Genomic DNA, 20556 nt, shown 5'->3' with positions numbered 1-20556 from the left:
GGGGGCGGGGGGTGACACAGCCCAAATACTGTGTGATGTGTATGCACAAGTCAGGATTTAAAGCCCCTTAAACCTCTGCGTGTGATAATCTACACACAAGAGAGGATTTCCCCTCTGCTCAGCCTCATTTGCTTGCAGCAGAGTCAAGGAATGAACTCAGACTGCGATGCAGAACATTTTAAGGCCGTCTCGCTCGTCTGTTGATTTCACTGTGTCTTCGGTTCACTTACATAAAATACCGACTTCGATCCCACGCTGGAGGGAGAGAGAGGTCCTATTGTGGACGCTCACGACAAGAAGGAGACTTTTAATTGGATCTGCTGCAACACTACCAGTCAACTGAATCATGACATCATGGTCACAGCAACTTCCCGAGAGTTATCTGCATGATTGGCTTTAGTAGTAGGATGCTGCATACCTGTCACATGACAGATACAAACAAAACCAAAATAGAATTAACTGAGTTCAAATCCAGTCGGATTCTTTCTCTGGTTTCATCAGATTTTTTTTTAAACTGTCCAAAATAATAACCTTTGTTTTGTTCTACATTTTCATGATAAAAGTACAACATTGAGACTTGGCACAATCCGCGTCGTCGTGTTTTTAAACTGTTACAGCCTCATCAATTCTGTTTGATTGGGCGTGCATTGTTAAAGTGAATAACAAAAGTAACCATGACTATTTTCTGGCAGGGGGACACTGGCTAGATACGGTCCAGCAATTGGTTTGTACAGTCGTCACTTCCACAAAAGCCACATTTTTGCTCATCGCGAAGCAAACATCAAGAAGTCACCCCCTCAACCCCCCAAAAAAAAGCCAAATCCCGCCATGCCAATACATAGTATACTCTTCCAATGTTACCAGGGTGAACTGAACTTTAGAACTTGGTGAAAACTTGGCTATGGGCTTTAAAAGTAAGCTTGTAGATGTGACATTTAAAAAGGAACATTTTTCTAACCTTTCGAGTGCCAGTGTCATCATTGAGGGCAAACAAAGCATCCTCAGTGCCTCCGGATCCCTGCTTCACTATTTTGTTGCTTCATTTTCACATTTTCCCGCAGGGAGCGCCACAGCGCCCAGCCTAGCAACCAAAACGGGTTGAGCTGGGAAGGAAGGGTAAATGGATTGGGAGGGGTGGGGGCTAAAAATAGCAGCGGCAAGTTTTGAGCAACATCACACCTTGGGGAGGCATCACTGCTGTACTCGTGAGCACAGGACTTGATTCAACCTCACACACGTTCACATCGTAGACGAGAAGTCAAGTTTAATCAAGTGGAATGAGACCTCGGTGAAATAGGCTGCAAATCAACACACGGTGACACAATCCAGAAAGAATTCAAGGCAAGGTGAAGGTTGGAACACACTGACGGATATTTCACATTTCAAAGACGAAAGAGCGGAGATCAGTTTGGCTTGAATGGATGGCTGGTGAGTTGTCGGCTGGCAGACAGTGAAATCACAAATCACTGATTACTGAGACTCAGAGTGCATTCGCCTCACCATAACATATGCTGGATTAAACACACACACTCACACACACACACACACACAGGCTTGTCACACTATTTCCCTCAAGTGCGAGCCATGTCATCAGTGCTGGGAGCGCATTGTAAAGCAAAGGCACGTTGGCTTTGTTCAAATCTAGCAAGAAGCGCCATCGGACATGACATCAGGGAGTTCTGTTTCGATGATGATGACAGAACCCTAATTTGTAAGACAAGAACCAACACACACACACACACACACAGGCTTGTCACACTATTTCCCTCAAGTGCGAGCCATGTCATCAGTGCTGGGAGCGCATTGTAAAGCAAAGGCACGTTGGCTTTGTTCAAATCTAGCAAGAAGCGCCATCGGACATGACATCAGGGAGTTCTGTTTCGATGATGATGACAGAACCCTAATTTGTAAGACAAGAACCAACCTCATGTCCAAAACATTTACCCAGACAGGTAGAAAAGAAGCCACCATATGCTAGACCAGTGTTTTTCAAACTTTTTTGGGCCAAGACACACTTCTTTCATTGTTAAAATCTTGCGGCACACCACTAGCTAAAAATGTGAAAAAAACAAACTCAATATTCTGATTTCTTGGACATAGTATTTTAAATATTCAGTAAAGCGCTTTGTTATAGCTACAGCGGTTGTGAAAGATCTATATAAATAAAGTTGTATTGTATTGTATTCCTTTTGGCAAAGCTCCATCTGCTGGATGCAGAACGCAACCGCAGCCACTATTGTAGCCTCTATTCCATGCGCTTTATAATGCGGTGCGCCATATCGATGAAAACGCTTAAATATGTTATAACAGCTTGAATTGGAATCAAATGAACACAAAGAAAAAAGTATTTTCTCATCTTTCATATTTATTGTTTCACCGTCGTCCTGCATTCATGCATCACAAATTTGCTTGTCTCTCGTCTAAACACAAGGCAATTGGCTAGCTGTTGCTTCTCCCTAGCGGTATGGGAGGGTACTACACGATTAATTTCTGGGCAATAGACTGCATAGGCATACAAATTGAATATTTTCCCGCGGCACCCCTGACAATGTCTTGCGGCACACTGGTGTGCCGCGGCACAGGGGTTGAAAAACACTGTGTTCGACTAACGCTGCAATAACAGCATCAAGCCAGTAATCACCTAACCTTTGCATATCTCCAGGCGTAAACCTGATTGCTCATGCTCATTTTTCCCGATTAAAAAGAGACCCGCCCAAACTACAAGCCAATGAAAGAGGCTGTTGTGAAAGTATCGCAAAAATGATTATTTTCTCCAAATCCCTCTTTTGGATCAGAACTAGCTCTGAAATGGTGGTTTGTAAACTAATAGGCCAAGCCGAAAGAGAGCACGGTTTGACGAAATAATTGTCACACAGCGTGCAAAACCTACATTTGAATGCATCGCAGTCTATCAGTCATAATCATAGTAAATATTTGATTCCAGGGCACTTTAAAGCCACACATATTTTAAAATCCAATCAAAAAACTGGCTGTGATTGTACCACAGATGCCAATACCAACCCAGATAGTTTACCTTGAGTCCATGCTATGCCCTCCAAGGCAGGAGAGAGGAGAGCATGACGCTAATCCTGTTTTAACTGCGATGAAGGATCAGAAGCTGATTAGGCTAGCAAAGGATTTAACACCGAGTAATCTTATTTCACCTAACCACACCAACTTAATTACCATTACTTTCTCTTCTGCGTGTAGAGGGGGGGAGGGGCAATATTTTTCTACAGGAACTTTGACTTTTGTCCCAAAACAGAAAAAAAAAAGCCTGGCTGGATGCTGGCGCATTTGGTACACTTGAGTATTGTGAAGATAAATTCGTTTTAATTGAAACTTCTTTTTTTTTTCATTTAACTATCCAGTCATACATCTGCGATGGTGCTTGCCCACAATTGGGTAACAGGTCAGCTGGAGCCAATCTGAATTGACTTTTGGCTGAGATGCAGGGTACAACCTGTACTGATTACCAGCATGGACAAACAACCATAATCATATTCACACCACTGGAGTCTTCAATTTACCTAAAATGCATGTATCTGGAATACTGTACAGGAGGAAGCCGAAATACACGAAGAAAATGCAACAGTCAGGAAAACTATTATTTTGCCCAGCCGACAGTTGTACTCCTTTTTTTGAGTATGGCTACCGAGTGCATATGCATTCGTCAATGTGAATGAAGAGAATCGTTCGATTTAAAGCAAAGTTAAAAGCTTCTCAAATCACCTTGAAGATCGCAAATTCAGATCTGTTGGCAGACACCTGCTGAGTTGAGTCCATCACCGACGCAGCCTTGAACTTTCTCTTCGCGGGATTCTCCCGCGAAACTCCCGAGAGTTGCATCATACCAAAGTGAATTTTGTTGTCGCAAAGCAAAGTCAAGAAATGTCCTCATTCCAGACTGAGGTTTGGAAGTCACATGCATCAGAAGAAGGGTGACTGTGCATGAAGGAAGGGTTGAAGATTCGGGGCGTGGCGTTAAATCTTAGCGTTAACAAATCTGCGCAAAGCCATTGGCAGATTAAAGGACTTCACCTTGGTGACGCTGATCTCTGAGCCTTTCACTCTTCATCAGGCTGACCCGCTGTGACTGCTCTGCTCCATGTGCACAGTTGATTAACTTATTTATCAATTTATTAGGCGCTGCTTTGATCACCATTTATGGATTGGTAAATGTATTTACATCGAGGAAAAAAAAACAGCATTTAATGTCAGTGCGGATCCAGCTCATTTATTTTATTTGATGATCAAAGTTCTCTGTAATGGTGTCGCTGTCAAACCAGCTTACTTTGTTTTGGGGGCAGTCAGTCGCATCACTTGGGAAATGCATTAGCGCTCCCTGCAGGACTGGAGTCGAACGGTATTGCAGCAGCAGAGCCAGAACAGAAATGCATGTTGCACCATATTAGCATTAGGCCTGTAACTGCCACCATTTTTTTGTTGAAGGCACTTTGTCACACTCATACAGATTTCCCCCACGCCCCCAAAAAAATTTTACTATGGGAATAAAGCCCCATTTTTTCCCTCATACAAATATTTTTCAAGAGTATATTTTTATAGAACTATAAAGGTTCCTTTTCTAGAACAAAAGGGTCAGAACTTTGAAAACAAAGATGGATTAGATAAATCCACTTGTTAAAATACACTTTCTTCACTTAACGTTGAGTATCATAAAAATACACTTCTTAGTCTTGTAAGGCACCGATACACAATGCAAGGTTGCAGTCAAAATGGGAATTTGGTGGCTTTGGAGGCGGAATGTCATCAAATGATGTGATATCTATTATCGATTCTATGTAAAACACAACAGAGGGTAAATGTGCATCTGCTCCAGGTGTTTTCATCGAAAAAAAACAAAAAAGACAGCGTCATTGTCCCATTTAAAGTATCCCCATACTGAACTTCACTTCATAACTGGTAATTCATTGACTAGATGACTCCTTAACATGAAGACAGTCCCACATTTTGAGCAACATCCAGAACGGAATGTGAAATGCATTCAGTGTACATATTCGCAGAAAAAGCAAAGTCAACGGAGCGTCTGACTGCTGGGGCTTCGTCACATGATGCCACTCATGTGAGAAGCTGCTGTTTTTCTGCTCGGCATGATGCCGCGGGGCCGGAACCCTCAGCATTAGCGGGCTGAGTGCGGTATGAGGGACACACGTACGCTACCACCCAGAGGTGCGGCGGAAGTTGATAAGAAGATAGTCTGATCTTGGGTTGAGACTCTGTGCGTGGTCTAATCGCATTAAGTGGATCAGTAGATGACTGTGGTGTTAACTTTTTGCTATCAAATGTGTCTCACATAACAGGCCGTTTTTAAGAGAACTTTATCGACAAAGAAATCCCCATCATAATTCAAGCTGGTCAGTATTGCTTCACATCCACAAACAGGCCTTAACTACAACGAAGTATTTGAACACCAGAACACAAGTTTCAATTGGTGATCATTTTTTGCTACTGCAAAAATGAAAATAAGTATCTCACTACCCACGTAAAGAAAAAAATTGTGACCGGTAAGTTGACATTAATGCTACGAAGGATTATGTAAAATATCCAACCATCCGTTTTCAACGGCGCTTATCCTGAACAGGGTCGCAGGGGCTGCTGGAGCCTAACCCATCTGACTTGGGGTGGAAGACAGACTACACCCTGAACTGGTCGCCAGTCAGTCGCAGGGCACATATAGAGACAAACAACCATTGCCAGCCACATCCACTGAGCGGGAACCAAAGTCAGGCGAGTGTACCATTACATCATCGGCAACTTATGTCAAATATATCATCGTCTAAACACCGAAGACCTTTTTGCATTAATTTAAGAGTGTGTCCCCATGAGGCTTCCACATTCTCCACGATGGAGACCCGACAGCTAAGATCAGTTAAGAACCACAATTCGATTTTTTTTTTTTTTTTTTTTTTTTTTTTTTTTTTGTAAATTGCTTTTCCATGATCACTCAATCCCATCTGTGAAAATACCAAGCAAAGACTTACATCGACGAACATATACTCCAGTTCCCGGTTCATGTTGTCGAGCAAGCTTCTAGCTCATAATTCTCTGGATGCCTCCAACCGTGAAAGTCCAATTCAAGAACACTTTACGGGACGGAAGCTCCTCACACGATTGGCAAACGAGCACACTATGCAGACGCTCCGGAAGATTTTCTGGTCCTGTGACGCGCTAAGTGGTTCTCCGGGCTGTCCATCACACTTCCCATCCTCCTTCCTGGATCACATGAGACTCTGGCTAGGGAGAAAACAAGGCTTTCCCACAAAACCCACCGACGCCGCACTGCCTGCAGACAAGACGTAGTCTGAGCCTGCTTCTGGATCATAGCATTGGATTGACAATGGCTGATTTCTGTGACATCATTCTTTTTGTGAGATAACAACACACAGTGGCGAGAAATTGGAGGCTTACAGGATGCTACTTGTTGAACGCTCAAATGAACGCAATATAATGCGTTACACACGGTTGACTTCAAAAATCTCCTTGCTGTGTCAGGACGGCTCTATCAACACACCAGCGAGGACGGCTCTATCAACACACCAGCTAGGACATGACTGTGCCAATGCTTAACTGAGTTCTCTGACTAATCTAATACTGGCAGCGGTCGAAACAAAATGAACAACTGACAGATATGTAGAATATCTGATACAGTGGTCGACTTTTAATTAATTCATTCCGTGCCAGCTGTTTTCAAAACAGCCATTTTAGAAGCAAAACCCACAGAATATTGTGTTCCGGGACAATATGAGCACCGAACAGAGACTGACTCGACATGCTCTTTTTAATGCGGGGGGGCGGGTGTCAAGCTTTTTCCATTGATTAGCAATCAGCAGAAGTACACAAATAACCATGTCAAGCAATACAATGATTTTGACACAGGGCTACCCGATTGTGGCAAAAATGATAATGATTATTATTTTGCTCACTAATATAATCGCGATTATTAATCACAATTATGCATCGGTATTTTTATTGTGCTACTTTTCCATAATATGTAAACAGCTTTCAGATCAAAATAAAAGGTTTTGGGGGGGGGGGGGGGTTATCTGGAAAAATAAAATGTATAATTTACAAATGGCTAACTGAATAGCAGAGTCTAATCACAAAGTGCAGACAACAGAGGAACTTCGCTCCTCATCGTCATCATCCTCAGTTGTTCTTTATATTCCAAGTAGTGCTGCAGCTTCGACCTTCTGCACTACACTGACGATAACACCCTCAAGGTGTCAGGCGGTGGGCAGTTTTACAGAAGAATGAGCTGACTGAGTGCCAGTGCTGTTATTATAAAAGTGAAATGTGTGTTCAATACCGTGGAAAGCATGACTCACCGTGACTCATCCCTCAATTTTACTCAGAAGGTCCCTTCGATTTTCTACGACAATGGAACAATTATAGACCATTTCTTGTCCTGCGGTTTGTCTTTTCTACAAAGCATCTTCATAGATATTCGTTCTACAACAGTCAATTACCGGTGGGGATCACGAGTCGTCACTTATCGATTCAATAACGATTCAGAGAACTCCGAATTGATTCATTTACTAGGTCAAGTCACATTTATTTATATAGCCCTCAATCAAAAAAAACAGTCTCAAAAAGTTTTATATGCCCACAGTAGACAAGTATGCACGACATCCCCTGACCATAACCCCCAGGAGGGCAGGGGGAAAAAAAAAAAACATCTGGGAGGGAAATGAGAAACCTTGAGAAGGGGTTGCAGGTGGGACATTCCCCCTTCCAGGATGACCAGGCGGCAATGGATGCCGAGAGAATCTTAAATGTTCAATAAATATTGATGATATGTTCTTTAAACAAAATGGAAGCGATTTATACATTGCAACATTGCACTTGCTCCGTGATGTGACATTTTTTTTGTTGAGCTGATTTGGCATCACACAAATATGAATTCATTGTAACAGCAAGAGGGGCTACGAGGAAGGGCCACACCGAGACACAGGCGAATGGTTTATGTGACATAAATAATTCAAGATGATGTTTGTACTTTAATGTGTCCATTTTTCACATCTAATACAGTCGAGGTCTGCATACTCACAGTCACATTTTTTTTTCTTCTCAAAATGGTAACTTTTGTTTGGGTGGTGTGGGCTGTCTCAATTTTGACTTTCTGAATGTTAAGCAGCGTTTCTGGAAGATTTTATATGATGTCCACATTTTTGGATTTTGTATATTTTTGTACCACTAGTTTCATTTTCTTACGGAATCCTCTCGCATGAATGAACACGAAGATTCTGAGTGACAGAAGACTCTGGTGGTCATTTGGGATTCATAGAACCATCGGTAAGGTTTGTAACTTTTGTTTTTTCTCCCGCATTCTCAAGCAGCACAATATCATTCATGAACAGACTCGATAAAAAAATAAATAAATCTTAAGTCGTTGGAAGACAGGCAAAAAAAAAAGTGATATGCTGAGTTTCCAGCTGTGAGTCATCTTGCGCCGCACTTCCTCAGTGAGCTTATCCTCCCTCTCCTTCTCTTCAAAACATTTTCACAACCTTTTAACACTTTCACTTCTTGTTTTCATCTGTTTATCTGACTGCATCCAAGAAAAATGCTCATTATTTAGGTTTCTATTCCATGCTTCTTATGCGAATGTCTTCTTTTCCATGCCCTTTTTTTCCCCCCTATCCACTACTATTGCTGAAAAAATGCAAACATCTTCACTGTGGGACTAATAAAGGTTTTCTTGTAATTGTGATTTGACATTTACATACATCTCTAAGTTCTTGCATGGGCAGGTGTGCTTAATGAAGTGTCGGGTGGGTTCTGGTGTTGTCACATCAAACACGCCTACACATTTTTGGAAGGAGACTTGTGCAGTGTGCGCATGCTAACCACACAGCTAACACACACTCAATAAGCCTCTGTGTAAGGCAGACTCACACACAATGAGCAGAGTGTATCCTGCCCGGGCTTGATAAAAGTAAACGACAGAGGGTGTTTGACATCAGAGAGACACAGCGCCATTGAAAAGCCCCACCAACACGGAACGCTGTGTTTGCAGACCCGGAACGGAGCCATTTAGCTTCTCTTAAAAAAATAAATAAATAAATAAATGAGCTGCCACGGTTAATTTGGTGAGCAGGAGAATAAAGTGGTGTATTTTTATACAAAAAATATTATTCTGTACACTAACTATCGCTAAATAGTTAATAGCAGCAAGAACTAGACAGAAATGACAAAAAAAAAAAAAAGCACTCAAATTGAATGAAGTCACAGGATTTGGTCAATATACATGATTGAGTGGTTGAAATGTCCCCCAAGGTAATGTCCTGGGACCCTTCATGTTGTTATTGTACGTGCTTCTTCCAACTAACTTGTTTCCAGCCATTCATGAGTAATGTCAAATCACAATCTAAGTAAATGAAGGGGATGTGTGGTAGTGGTGCTCTCTAAACTGAGGTCTTGCGCAATTCGCTGACGTCTCGCGTTACGGCATTTTAACAGAGATGAATCACATGAATATTTCAAAAACAATATTGTGACATTATCAGTATTACTGCGATGCTGTTAAAAGAAATGCATCATAGATTTGCTGAAGTCAAAATGTTAGCGACAGTTACACAAGCCAAAGCAACAATGCTCAAAATAGGATGAAAAAGTTATGGGAAAAAAAATATACAAAATTATTCCACAAAAAGTACATACATGTTAAACAAAAATACCAAAATTTAGATGAACGATTCATATTTAAATTTTTTTCTAAAATACCATATTAGAATAACATACTAAATTATGGGGGGAAAACACCCAAAATATTAAATGAAAAGTACAGAAATATTGGACAAAAATATCTAATTCGGGGGAAAAAATACAAATACATTGCTGACAAGTCAAAACAGTTCTCATGTGTCTTAAGACCATGTCTGCAGCATGCTTTACATCGGGGATCAAGACTGAGCTGCATATTACTATTTACACATCCCGCTTCTTGTCTCACAGAAATCTGCATGTTTTAAGAGCTTGGCCCTGACTCATGCAAGTGAGCCAGCCCTCATCCCGCCCCACATACTGCTTGGCCAATGGGGAGTATGGTTTTCCGCAACAAAACATGACGACAGCCGTCAAAGCAGGCGGGGGATGGGTGACTTGACACGTGCGCACACACACAAATGCAGAGACGGGCACACGTTCACGCACAAACACAAATATAAACACACACAAGTGACCTTGCGTAGCCTGACTGTAATATGCCTCATCCATCAGGCGTCGGTTCCTCTCTCTCTCTGCTTAGTCCAAGCCAAGAACAAAGCGGCAACAAGGGTGTTAACATGAAAGGGATGCTCGAGTGTCCGGATGTGATGCTTGGTCTCAGCATCTTGCTGGTACCAAAACGACTGCGCACGTCAGACAAACCTCCTGACAAAACCTCATCATATGCCATAAAACGAGATAACTTAAGCCTCAGAGATTCCGTGGTTCACAATGGTGCAGCTTTTAAGCATAAATTGCTAAAAGACAAACGCAGGTTCCCTCTGCCGCATCAAAACAATGACAACAGCTGTCAAGGCAAGGGGGGTGGGGGACTCAGCTCCAAACACACACGCCACATTTTTTACATAGAAATACCACACAAAGTAAAATATTCAACAAAGAATACTATAATATTGGATGGAAAAATACACTAATATTGAGAGAATATTAGGACAAACAAGGGAAAAGACAAAAAAAAAATTGAAAAATCCTCAAATGTTGGGTAAAAAAAATACTGAGGGGAAAATACCAAGCAGAAAAATATAAAAATATTGAAAATATAGGAGGAAATACAAAAACGCTGGGGAAAAAAAACCCACCCTCCAAAATCCAGACAATAATAAGAAAAATATAAGGCATATACATGAGGAGGGGTACAAATATTCGGAAAACATATCTTGTGGAAAATGTTACAAGACAAAAAACTAAAATATTCAAAAGTAGACAGACAATGCCAAAATATTTGATGAAAAAATATTTTAAAATGAGAAAATTAGACAAATATAAAGTGGATGACATATAAAAATATTAGGTTAAAGATTAGACGGAAAGTAAACAAATATATTTAAATAATATTAGGGGAAAAGAATAATGAAAAAAAAACGATGAGATGAAAAATCGAAATAAATATTTTTGAAAAAATAATATTTGTGGGGGGGAAAATACGGAAAATAAATATTAAAATACAATAAGCCACTGACAAAATAATGCCATCAAGCGGAGTGCTCACATAAAACAATAATACTAAATAAACATGGAAGCAGCTCGAAAGTGTCAAGGCCTTATTCTGCCTCCCCAATCCACGACAACAAGCATGCTCGGATGGAGCGTTTTGGAGCATCAGCTCGTCGGTACCCACGCAACACATACGATTTAGAAAACCTTCCCACACTCCATTTTATACGAGATTACGTCAACAATAACGAAGTAAACAGTAATGGGAGTTACTTCAGTCTTAGGGTGGAAAAAAACCCAAACCTGCGTTTCAGTGACGGCAGGCACCGCCTTTGCATCACCCAGCCCATGATGCCACTTCTGGGCCGGCAATGAATGACATATTCATGGTAAACAATAAAGGTGACACCCATTGCAGAGGTATGATTCAAGATGGATTAAATCAGGTTCGATAAAAATAGAAGTCATCTTGTGCCAGCTTTACATTAGCAATGCCTTTGATGCACCTTCGCTTAGCAACCGATCAATATTGGCACGACATTAAAAGCCGCCTTGTTCGGGCTGGAAGTGACGTTTTCATTCATTTTAGCTGCAAAAGACACACGTTTTGGGGGAAGTCGGCATGCAACGTCAACCCGTCCCGGCTCGCTTTCAATTGTCTTTGCTTACCTTTGTGTACAGCTCCGACGCTGCCATGACAGCCGCTACGAGCTCACGCCAATCGGTGCTAAAAGTCGACCGCCTGTCCGAGCTGCATGGGACTCGTCGTGCGTTCTCATGAGGCGGACCACGTCGCCGTTTAGTGTGTGTGTTTGTGTCTCAGGGTTTCTGGGTCCCTCCTGGTCATGATAAAGCTCAAAAAGAAAGCTGGAGCAAGGCTACTGAGGTTCGGCTATTTCACTTTGCATTCTGGGTATGATGGATGAAATCAAGCCCCCCCCCCCAAAAAGAGGAAAAGCGTACATGTTCCACGAGGAAACGGTGACACTGGGTGGTGGCGGGCTGAACTACAAGCAGAACTGGGCGACTGCAGCGTTGCGTTGACTATCCGTTCCGAAACCATTCAAAGTCAGAGGTGTCAAACTCAATTTTGTCGCGGGCCACATTGCAGTTACGGTTTCCCTTGGAGGGCCGTTATGACTGTGGATTTTGTGGAATCACTTCCACGGTACTAGTATTGGAGAATATACCAAGTGGCAGAGACCACCGGTTAGCGCGTCGGCCTCAACAGTGCAGAGGTGCAGGGTTCGATTGGGGCTCCGGCCTTCCAGTGTGGAGTTCGCATGTTTTTTCCGTGCCAGCGTGTCAGGTTAATGGAACACTCCAAATTGTTCCTAGGTGTTAGTGAGGGCGGATTGTAATGTTCGTCTGCAACCAGGTCAGTGTCTTCCCCGCTTACTGCTCGAAGACAGCTGGGATAGTCACACCCCGCGACCCTTGTGACGATAAGCAGATGGATGGATATCAAGTGGCAAACTTTATACGGCACTGATGTACTATTCAGCCATGCACACGGTAAAATGTGTATGTAATGTGAGATTGAGTGGCTCAATCTTCCACGATTTAAGACCGAGTAATTTTCTTGCTTATCGCAAAAATCCGAGAATAATTAATTGCCATTGAAAATGCATAGCATAAAAAAATATACTGTACTAAATAAAAAAACCTGATAAACCACCAATAGTGTTTTGCATGACAAATGGAACTGCCTACATTTCCCCGCCCCCCCAAAATTATATATACAGTACAGTATAACAAAATATTGAATCAACATCCACGAGTAGGTGAATCATGAATATTTGAAATGTTTAGGTTTTTTTTTTTTTTTTTATGACTTCCAGTATATGCAGTGGCTGGTAACCAGTCCAGGATGTATGCGGCCTTTTGCTGAAAGTCAGCTGGGATAGGCTCCAGCTCACCGGTGGCTTTAATGAGATCGCGGAACAATTTTAAATAGCTGACAAAAAAAAAATAAACTGATGATTAAATCAATGGCACCGAAATTTTATAATTTGGGCAATCAGATGTGATTGAAACTGGATTGATTCTGATCCAGCACGCATCTATCAAATTCCATGCAAAACTGACATTTCTCAATAATGTCCAAATAAATTTCACACAAATCAAGTGCGTCCTCATTAGGGTTGTGGGTGATCTTCAGGGTATTTGAGTTTCCTCTGGGTTGATTGCCAGGCACATGAATGCACACATTCACAATCACACCTTGGAACAATTCAATCTTCAGTCATCTTTACATGTTTTTGGCAAGTGGAAGGAAACGGGAGCACCTGCAGAAACCCAATGCACTGCTCATTATGCTCGGGGAGACTGACTTTAAAGCAACACATCAAAAGACAGAATACTTGGAGCGCTTGACCAATGGGTTACAGAAACAACGCCAGAGCTGATCCCTGTAGGACTCCTTCATTCACTCAATAGTAACAAGCTATTCCCTTCCTTGTTAACTTTAAGTATTTTATGATCTAAAAGGAGCAGAAGTGAGCAGGGGGTGGGGGTGGTGGGGAGACAATATGGCTATTAAACTTTTGTGCAAAACTATTTTATTTACATAACAAAATGGCACAAAATAACAGGAGGGCAGCCATATACATGCACAGCTCAGACAGATCAGATGCTAGCTGGGATTTAGCTCACTCTGAGGGTAAACTTCATCAATGTGGACCCTGGTAATTGATCACAGCATGGGAGAGTGTGTGATTAGCGCAAAGCTACATCCTACATTCTGGCCCATGGGAAAGGAGAATCTCTTGAGCTAAAAGGGACCTCTTAATCATGACGCTGAAGGCAACATTCCTGCTCCCACTTTGAATCGTTTATCTTGCATCCTTTGCCATGAGTTTAGCCCTCGGTATGTGAGACCTTCTTGCAATTACTTTATTCTTTCCAGGAATTTTTGAGGGTGCCTCAACAATTCTGAAAATGCCGTAATTTCTGCACGTGTGTGTATCCTACCGATTTTTTTTTTTAATCTGGGGCCCAACATTCGCAGTCCCCAAATTTTATTTGTACCAAGGACCGGTTTCACACTGTCATAATTTGACAGCCCAGAATTGAAACAAAAAAAATGACTGATTACATATTCAACTCACAATTATGCTGAATCTATTTGTTGTGATTCATGAGAGCCTTGCCCTCGCTGCTCTTCAACAAGCAGGTTCCATTTTGGGATTACCTTTTTCTTTCAAAAACGACTTTTTTGTTGGGTGCCTGTGCCAAAGGCAGTTTTGGTGGCTTCATCAAACAGCCGACATTCACGATGTGTGCAAGAAAGCACAACTGAGCGTTTCGCATTGATGCCACGTATGTTAATCAACCAAACACACAGTGGGTAAAACCTAGGTAATATTTCTTCAAACATTTTTTTGTGGACGGACTTACTTGTGAACCGAGGTTTAATTGTACGATGTGTTTCAGAAAGTTCGGAATCTAGAGAAAAACTAGATTTCTAAATTGGGAAAAAACACTGGATTGAGGCAAAAATACAATACAAGTGGGACGCAAAATACGACAAAGCTGATGTCTGCCCTCCTGCCTAACAAAATGAAATATACTATATACACAAACACACACTTCCACGCCTTGGGGCATTTAGCTCTCATTGACGTACTGTCTTTCAGTGTATCTTACATGAGAAGAATAAGAGACAAATGGAAATATACATGGCAAGGAGGGGGCAATGAGGGTGGGAGACAAGAACAGGAAAGCAGCCGCTGGCGTCTGGGAAAGGTAAAGAGAATTTGAAAGGTAGCAAGGCATTCTTGCTGAGTGGCTAAACGGGTGGTCCTGTGAGGGGACAGGAGAAATAATTTTACAAGCTCTTGAGTAGATGGGGGTGCAAGCAGGGCGCCATCAGCCTGCCAGTTTACTGGCCACCAGGGAGGGTTTCCTCTGGGGCAGGTCCTGGGGGGTGGGGATGTGGTCCCCCGTAATCTCGGTCTTCTCGGGTGCTGCCGCTGTCGGCAGCTGCTTGTTCTTAATCTTGGCTTTGGCCATGTTGTAGTCGCCTGAATCAAAGTACTTTTGCTGGGAAACAGGAGGGAGATAACAATCAGTGAAAGCGACAATTGAAACTTGAAAGGGAAAGTCAAATCAAAACAGTTTTTTCTATGTTCTATGTGCCCCTACTACTCGAAACAGAGCATTCTGATTAATATTACATTTGTGGAATATAAAGTAAGCAACAAAATCCACCCAAATGGCCATTTTGCCACTTGCTGTGAACTGCAAATGACATCATAGTTGCTCAGGGCTCGACTAACGACCAATCACGGCTCCACTTGCGAAATTACCATTCCCAAAACCAGAAAACAGATTGATAAAAACGGGTGGATTTTGCTGCTTAATTCATATTCCCCAAATGCAAATCTTAATGCCATGCAGAGACTCGTGGGGTTGCAAAGAACATATTGTGAAGAATATTTTTCACTTGACTTTCCCCATTAAAATATCGGCACTTTTCCACCGTACGTCTAAGCATCTCAAGCCACACTGAAAAAAAGGGGGAAAAAAAACAAAAACCGGTAAGATGTTATAATCTTATGAAACGAGTCAGTTTTGGGATAAAACGCTGTATATCTTTGTGAAAAAAAAGCTGTACATAATAAGGGAATCATATATTTGTTTTAAGAAGGCTTTTCCATCTCCAGTCCTCGAGGGCCGCTGTCCGACCTGTTTTCGTATGTCTCCTCCTCCAACACACCTGATTCAAAGGATCACCATCGTTACGAGGCTTCTTCAGAGCTTGCTGATAAGATGATCCTTTGAATCAGGTATGTTGGAGTAGGGAGACATAATAAACAGGGAGGACAGTGGCCCTTACACACCGAGTTTGGAGACCCCTGGTCTTAATCTTAAATCTTACTCTTTAGTTCATAAAAATATATTTTCAAAATCAAAGTCAATATGAAAATAAAGTGTGTGTAATCTTGGCCAGGTCTAAATGAAGATAACATCTTGAATCTCAATGGGATATTTGAACAAATAAAGGCTGGTTGGATGGATGACAAAGATTATTTTTTCTGAAAATAAATTGTATTTTGGGGAGTTGTTAATTTAAGGAGAAAAAAAAACTAATTTTCAAGATTAAAGTAATCATGAGGATAAAGTGACAAGTCTTAATTGACAGATTATTTTTATAAATTGTTGATTTATAAAATCATTCTGGAGCATATGAAATATGGCGTCAGTCTTTAGCCAAACCAAAACCAAATACTTGCATGAGGAACAACGGGGTGCTGCCGCTGTCGGCAGCTGCTTGTTCTTAATCTTGGCTTTGGCCATGTTGTAGTCGCCTGAATCAAAGTACTTTTGCTGGGAAACAGGAGGGAGATAACAATCAGTGAAAGCGACAATTGAAACTTGAAAGGGAAAGTCAAATCAAAACAGTTTTTTCTATGTTCTATGTGCCCCTACTACTCGAAACAGAGCATTCTGATTAATATTACATTTGTGGAATATAAAGTAAGCAACAAAATCCACCCAAATGGCCATTTTGCCACTTGCTGTGAACTGCAAATGACATCATAGTTGCTCAGGGCTCGACTAACGACCAATCACGGCTCCACTTGCGAAATTACCATTCCCAAAACCAGAAAACAGATTGATAAAAACGGGTGGATTTTGCTGCTTAATTCATATTCCCCAAATGCAAATCTTAATGCCATGCAGAGACTCGTGGGGTTGCAAAGAACATATTGTGAAGAATATTTTTCACTTGACTTTCCCCATTAAAATATCGGCACTTTTCCACCGTACGTCTAAGCATCTCAAGCCACACTGAAAAAAAGGGGGAAAAAAACAAAAACCGGTAAGATGTTATAATCTTATGAAACGAGTCAGTTTTGGGATAAAACGCTGTATATCTTTGTGAAAAAAAAGCTGTACATAATAAGGGAATCATATATTTGTTTTAAGAAGGCTTTTCCATCTCCAGTCCTCGAGGGCCGCTGTCCGACCTGTTTTCGTATGTCTCCTCCTCCAACACACCTGATTCAAAGGATCACCATCGTTACGAGGCTTCTTCAGAGCTTGCTGATAAGATGATCCTTTGAATCAGGTATGTTGGAGTAGGGAGACATAATAAACAGGGAGGACAGTGGCCCTTACACACCGAGTTTGGAGACCCCTGGTCTTAATCTTAAATCTTACTCTTTAGTTCATAAAAATATATTTTCAAAATCAAAGTCAATATGAAAATAAAGTGTGTGTAATCTTGGCCAGGTCTAAATGAAGATAACATCTTGAATCTCAATGGGATATTTGAACAAATAAAGGCTGGTTGGATGGATGACAAAGATTATTTTTTCTGAAAATAAATTGTATTTTGGGGAGTTGTTAATTTAAGGAGAAAAAAAAACTAATTTTCAAGATTAAAGTAATCATGAGGATAAAGTGACAAGTCTTAATTGACAGATTATTTTTATAAATTGTTGATTTATAAAATCATTCTGGAGCATATGAAATATGGCGTCAGTCTTTAGCCAAACCAAAACCAAATACTTGCATGAGGAACAATAAAACATTTGAAAGATCCACCCATAAATGATAGGAAACACTACAGATGAATTTAAAGTTGAAATAACTACTTTGAAAGGTTACAATATCATCAAAAAGATGTTTACCCCCTTCTGTAGGCGTTTACGAAGTAGATCGGAGCCACCAGGTTTATTCCCCAAGTTTGGGTATCTGGCCTTCAGTTTGGCCTCCTCTGCTTTCTCTGGATTGATCATTTTGTCCTGAACCTCCTGAAATACAACACATAAAATATAAATCGACGAAGCAAAGGATTATACCTTTAAAAAAAAAAAAAAAAAAAAAAATTCAATTTGCTGGTCAGGGTAACACTGTCGACTCAAACGTGGTGAACTTATTTATTAAAACTTTTCTGTACGTCGCAAGATAGATAAGAGTAATTTTTATCATAGAGATTATAGAAATATATAATTCCCTGACAAGAACAATTATATACATAGGGTGATCCATTGGCCTTGAGAGGCTTTAATTAGATTGACTGATCCCGCAATTTTTCATGAATATAATAGATCGATAATTATCAGCCAACGATCGATCGACGAGTTTCTAATTCTACTACAGAGCGATATTTATTGAATTTGATTCATTGTTCGAACTTATTGTTAATAAAGATGGGGAATGTCACAAAAGGCTCCATAACTAGCCTTTTTAAGGTGTCAATTACCAATTTTAAAAAAGCACAGCATTTTTTAACCTCTCAACATATAACAATAATTTTGTTTTCCTAGTCCTCTGCAATGGAACCATTTTCTTTTGAAATTGGAGCAACTCACCTATTTCCCACATAATGCAACGTTTGGCTTTTATTAGAGATTTGAAATACTATTGGCACGTAGAAATGTTTTTAGGGTAGGGAGAATCCACTATTCGCGATTTATTTTATTTTATTTTTTGCTATTAACGGCGGCCTTGGTCCACGGATAATTGGGGCTGAATGTATCACATTTCATCAAGTGATAGCAAAAGATCAACATGAGCGTGAGTGACGTATGCTCGACAATGCTTTAATACTCGTCAAAATCAGTAGAGCTAGCTTGCGGGAGGCTACCAAACGTCGGGTCGGACTGCTAAACGTGCTGTCAAAAGCCGCTCTGGTGTGATTAAAAGTGTGAGGGCCGGTTGGTTTGAAGAACGTCAAATGCGTATTCAAGCTAAGAGTGTTTTGGGTGAAAGTAAATATATTATTATAGGCCAAGGCTGTCTGCACGGGCGGGGACCGTGTTAGCTCTGAAGCTAACCTTTTTCCCCCAGAATGTCATGACAGCTGGTTAGCTTGCTAACATTAGCTCCCGTTAGTCCTCCACAAACCCCATCGGACATGTATTCGTCTCACGAGAGCAACAAGTCAGTAGATATCAATACATATACAGTGTAATCAATTAATACTGAAATGAACTATGTTAATAATAAACGGGGGGGAACGGGCTACCCTTAGCGTGAAAGCTAGCACTCGTAACAAAGTCAACCGCGCTCCCGCCTATTTACCCCTACATTAGCGGGTCGTCATAAACGGCCACTTTACGTACCTGCTCTTCCACCAGCGTCTCCTCGGACGCCGGGACGTCTTCGTTGCCGTCCGACATTGGTCAGTGTCCGCGTTGCCTACAGGAAAGAGGCCGCTCAAATGTTGCCAAGTGGACCTCCTGAGCGGGAGAGTGCGTGAGCGACCGCCGGTGTTCTCTGGCACTGCCTGACTCTCAGGAGGAAGCCGCGCGCCGCCGCAACTCGTGCAACGTCATTGACGGAGACACCGTGCGCGCTCACATCTTTGTCGCGTTGGAAAGGATTTAAATTTTTTAGAAAGTTGCGTAACTGCTGATCAGCTGTTTGGCGCATGTGCCGCTTGTGACCAAGAATCACTATAAAACAGATACACATATATGTGTGTAATTTTTATTTATACTACATTATATATAAATTTATACTTGTATGAAACAGGCACGAATACATTTCAGTTTTTCAAGCAACTGGCCAGCATCCAAAAGCCTGTGGGACACGCGAATCCATCTTGGCTATTGTCTGTTCTGCCGTCGTCATATCCGAGAAGTGGGCAACACAATGAGATTGGTTCGCACGACCGCCTCACAGTGCAGAGGTGCGGGGTTCGATGCCGACTCTGGCCTTCCTGTGTGGAGTTCACATGTTCTCCCCGTGCATGCATGGGTTTTCTCCGGGTACTCCGGTTTCCTCCCATATTGCAAAAACATACATGGCAGGCCAATGGAGGACTCTAAATTGTCATTCAGTGTGATTGTGAGAGTGAATGTTTTTCTATGTGTGCCATGCGATTGGCTGGCAACCGGTTGAGGGTGTCCCCCGCCTACTGCCCGAAGACAGCTGGGATAGGCTCCAGCACACCCATGACCAGCGTGAGGAAAAGCGGATTAGAAGATAGATGGATGGATGGAAATGCCAGAAGAATTCCAGGACTCTGTGACACAATTCTTTCCAAATCCTCTGCTGCTGCGTCATCACAGCCATCATATTGCACCTTAGGATTCTTTAAAAAAAATCACTTGAATGAATTAAACACAAACATAAGGACCCCTGAATAGGGACGTGCCGAAAGGAGAAGATGTAGTTCATCGCACTGGCCACTGTTCAAAAACCTGTCGGTCACATCAAAGTCCACCGTGACAGATTTTTGTATTGCTTCATAATAATAATGAGATTCTTTAGAACCTGTCTGTCAAGACATTTATTTTTGAAATCGAATTTTTTATCGCACAGTAAAGATGTTCCTTTAGTTGTAAAATGATTGTTAGCTTATTAGCTAAAGCATGTGTGAAATTATTTCGTGTACTAGTTTAAAAATGCAGAAAG

At 41.5% G+C, this 20556-nt stretch overlaps 2 protein-coding genes across 2 annotated transcripts in view; both read right to left on the bottom strand.

Annotated features, from left to right (window-relative positions):
• The window catches only part of LOC109513858 (unconventional myosin-Va-like), a 14731-nt gene extending 2474 nt beyond the window's left edge, over positions 1 to 12257 (bottom strand). The window contains exon 1 of the mRNA XM_019866551.1: positions 11851 to 12257. Within this exon, the coding sequence (XP_019722110.1) occupies positions 11851 to 11877 (27 nt within the window). The 5' untranslated portion in view covers positions 11878 to 12257. The remainder of the gene's footprint in view (positions 1 to 11850) is intronic.
• A 1808-nt stretch (positions 12258 to 14065) lies between these two features.
• Positions 14066 to 19459, bottom strand: arpp19a (cAMP-regulated phosphoprotein 19a). The gene is made up of 3 exons (XM_019866804.1): positions 19260 to 19459; positions 17823 to 17945; positions 14066 to 15225 (listed from the first exon to the last, which is right to left on the bottom strand). The coding sequence occupies exons 1-3, from the start codon at positions 19314 to 19316 to the stop codon at positions 15052 to 15054; spliced, it is 354 nt and encodes a 117-aa protein (XP_019722363.1). The 5' UTR covers positions 19317 to 19459; the 3' UTR covers positions 14066 to 15051.
• Between the last annotated feature and the right edge of the window lie 1097 nt (positions 19460 to 20556).

The sequence above is a fragment of the Hippocampus comes genome, unplaced genomic scaffold, assembly GCF_001891065.2.
Source record: "Hippocampus comes isolate QL1 unplaced genomic scaffold, H_comes_QL1_v1.1 scaffold82, whole genome shotgun sequence".
Lineage (NCBI taxonomy): Eukaryota > Metazoa > Chordata > Actinopteri > Syngnathiformes > Syngnathidae > Hippocampus > Hippocampus comes.
This window is presented reverse-complemented; position numbering and strand designations above follow the sequence as displayed.

Coding starts and splice junctions, on each gene's coding strand:
- arpp19a (XM_019866804.1), bottom strand. CDS start 19,316: ATGTCGGACGGCAACGAAGACGTCCCGGCGTCCGAGGAGACGCTGGTG. Junction 17,946..19,259: donor AGACGCTGGTGGAAGAGCAG/GTACGTAAAGTG, acceptor GTTGTATTTCAG/GAGGTTCAGGACAAAATGAT. Junction 15,226..17,822: donor GTAAACGCCTACAGAAGGGG/GTAAACATCTTT, acceptor CCTGTTTCCCAG/CAAAAGTACTTTGATTCAGG.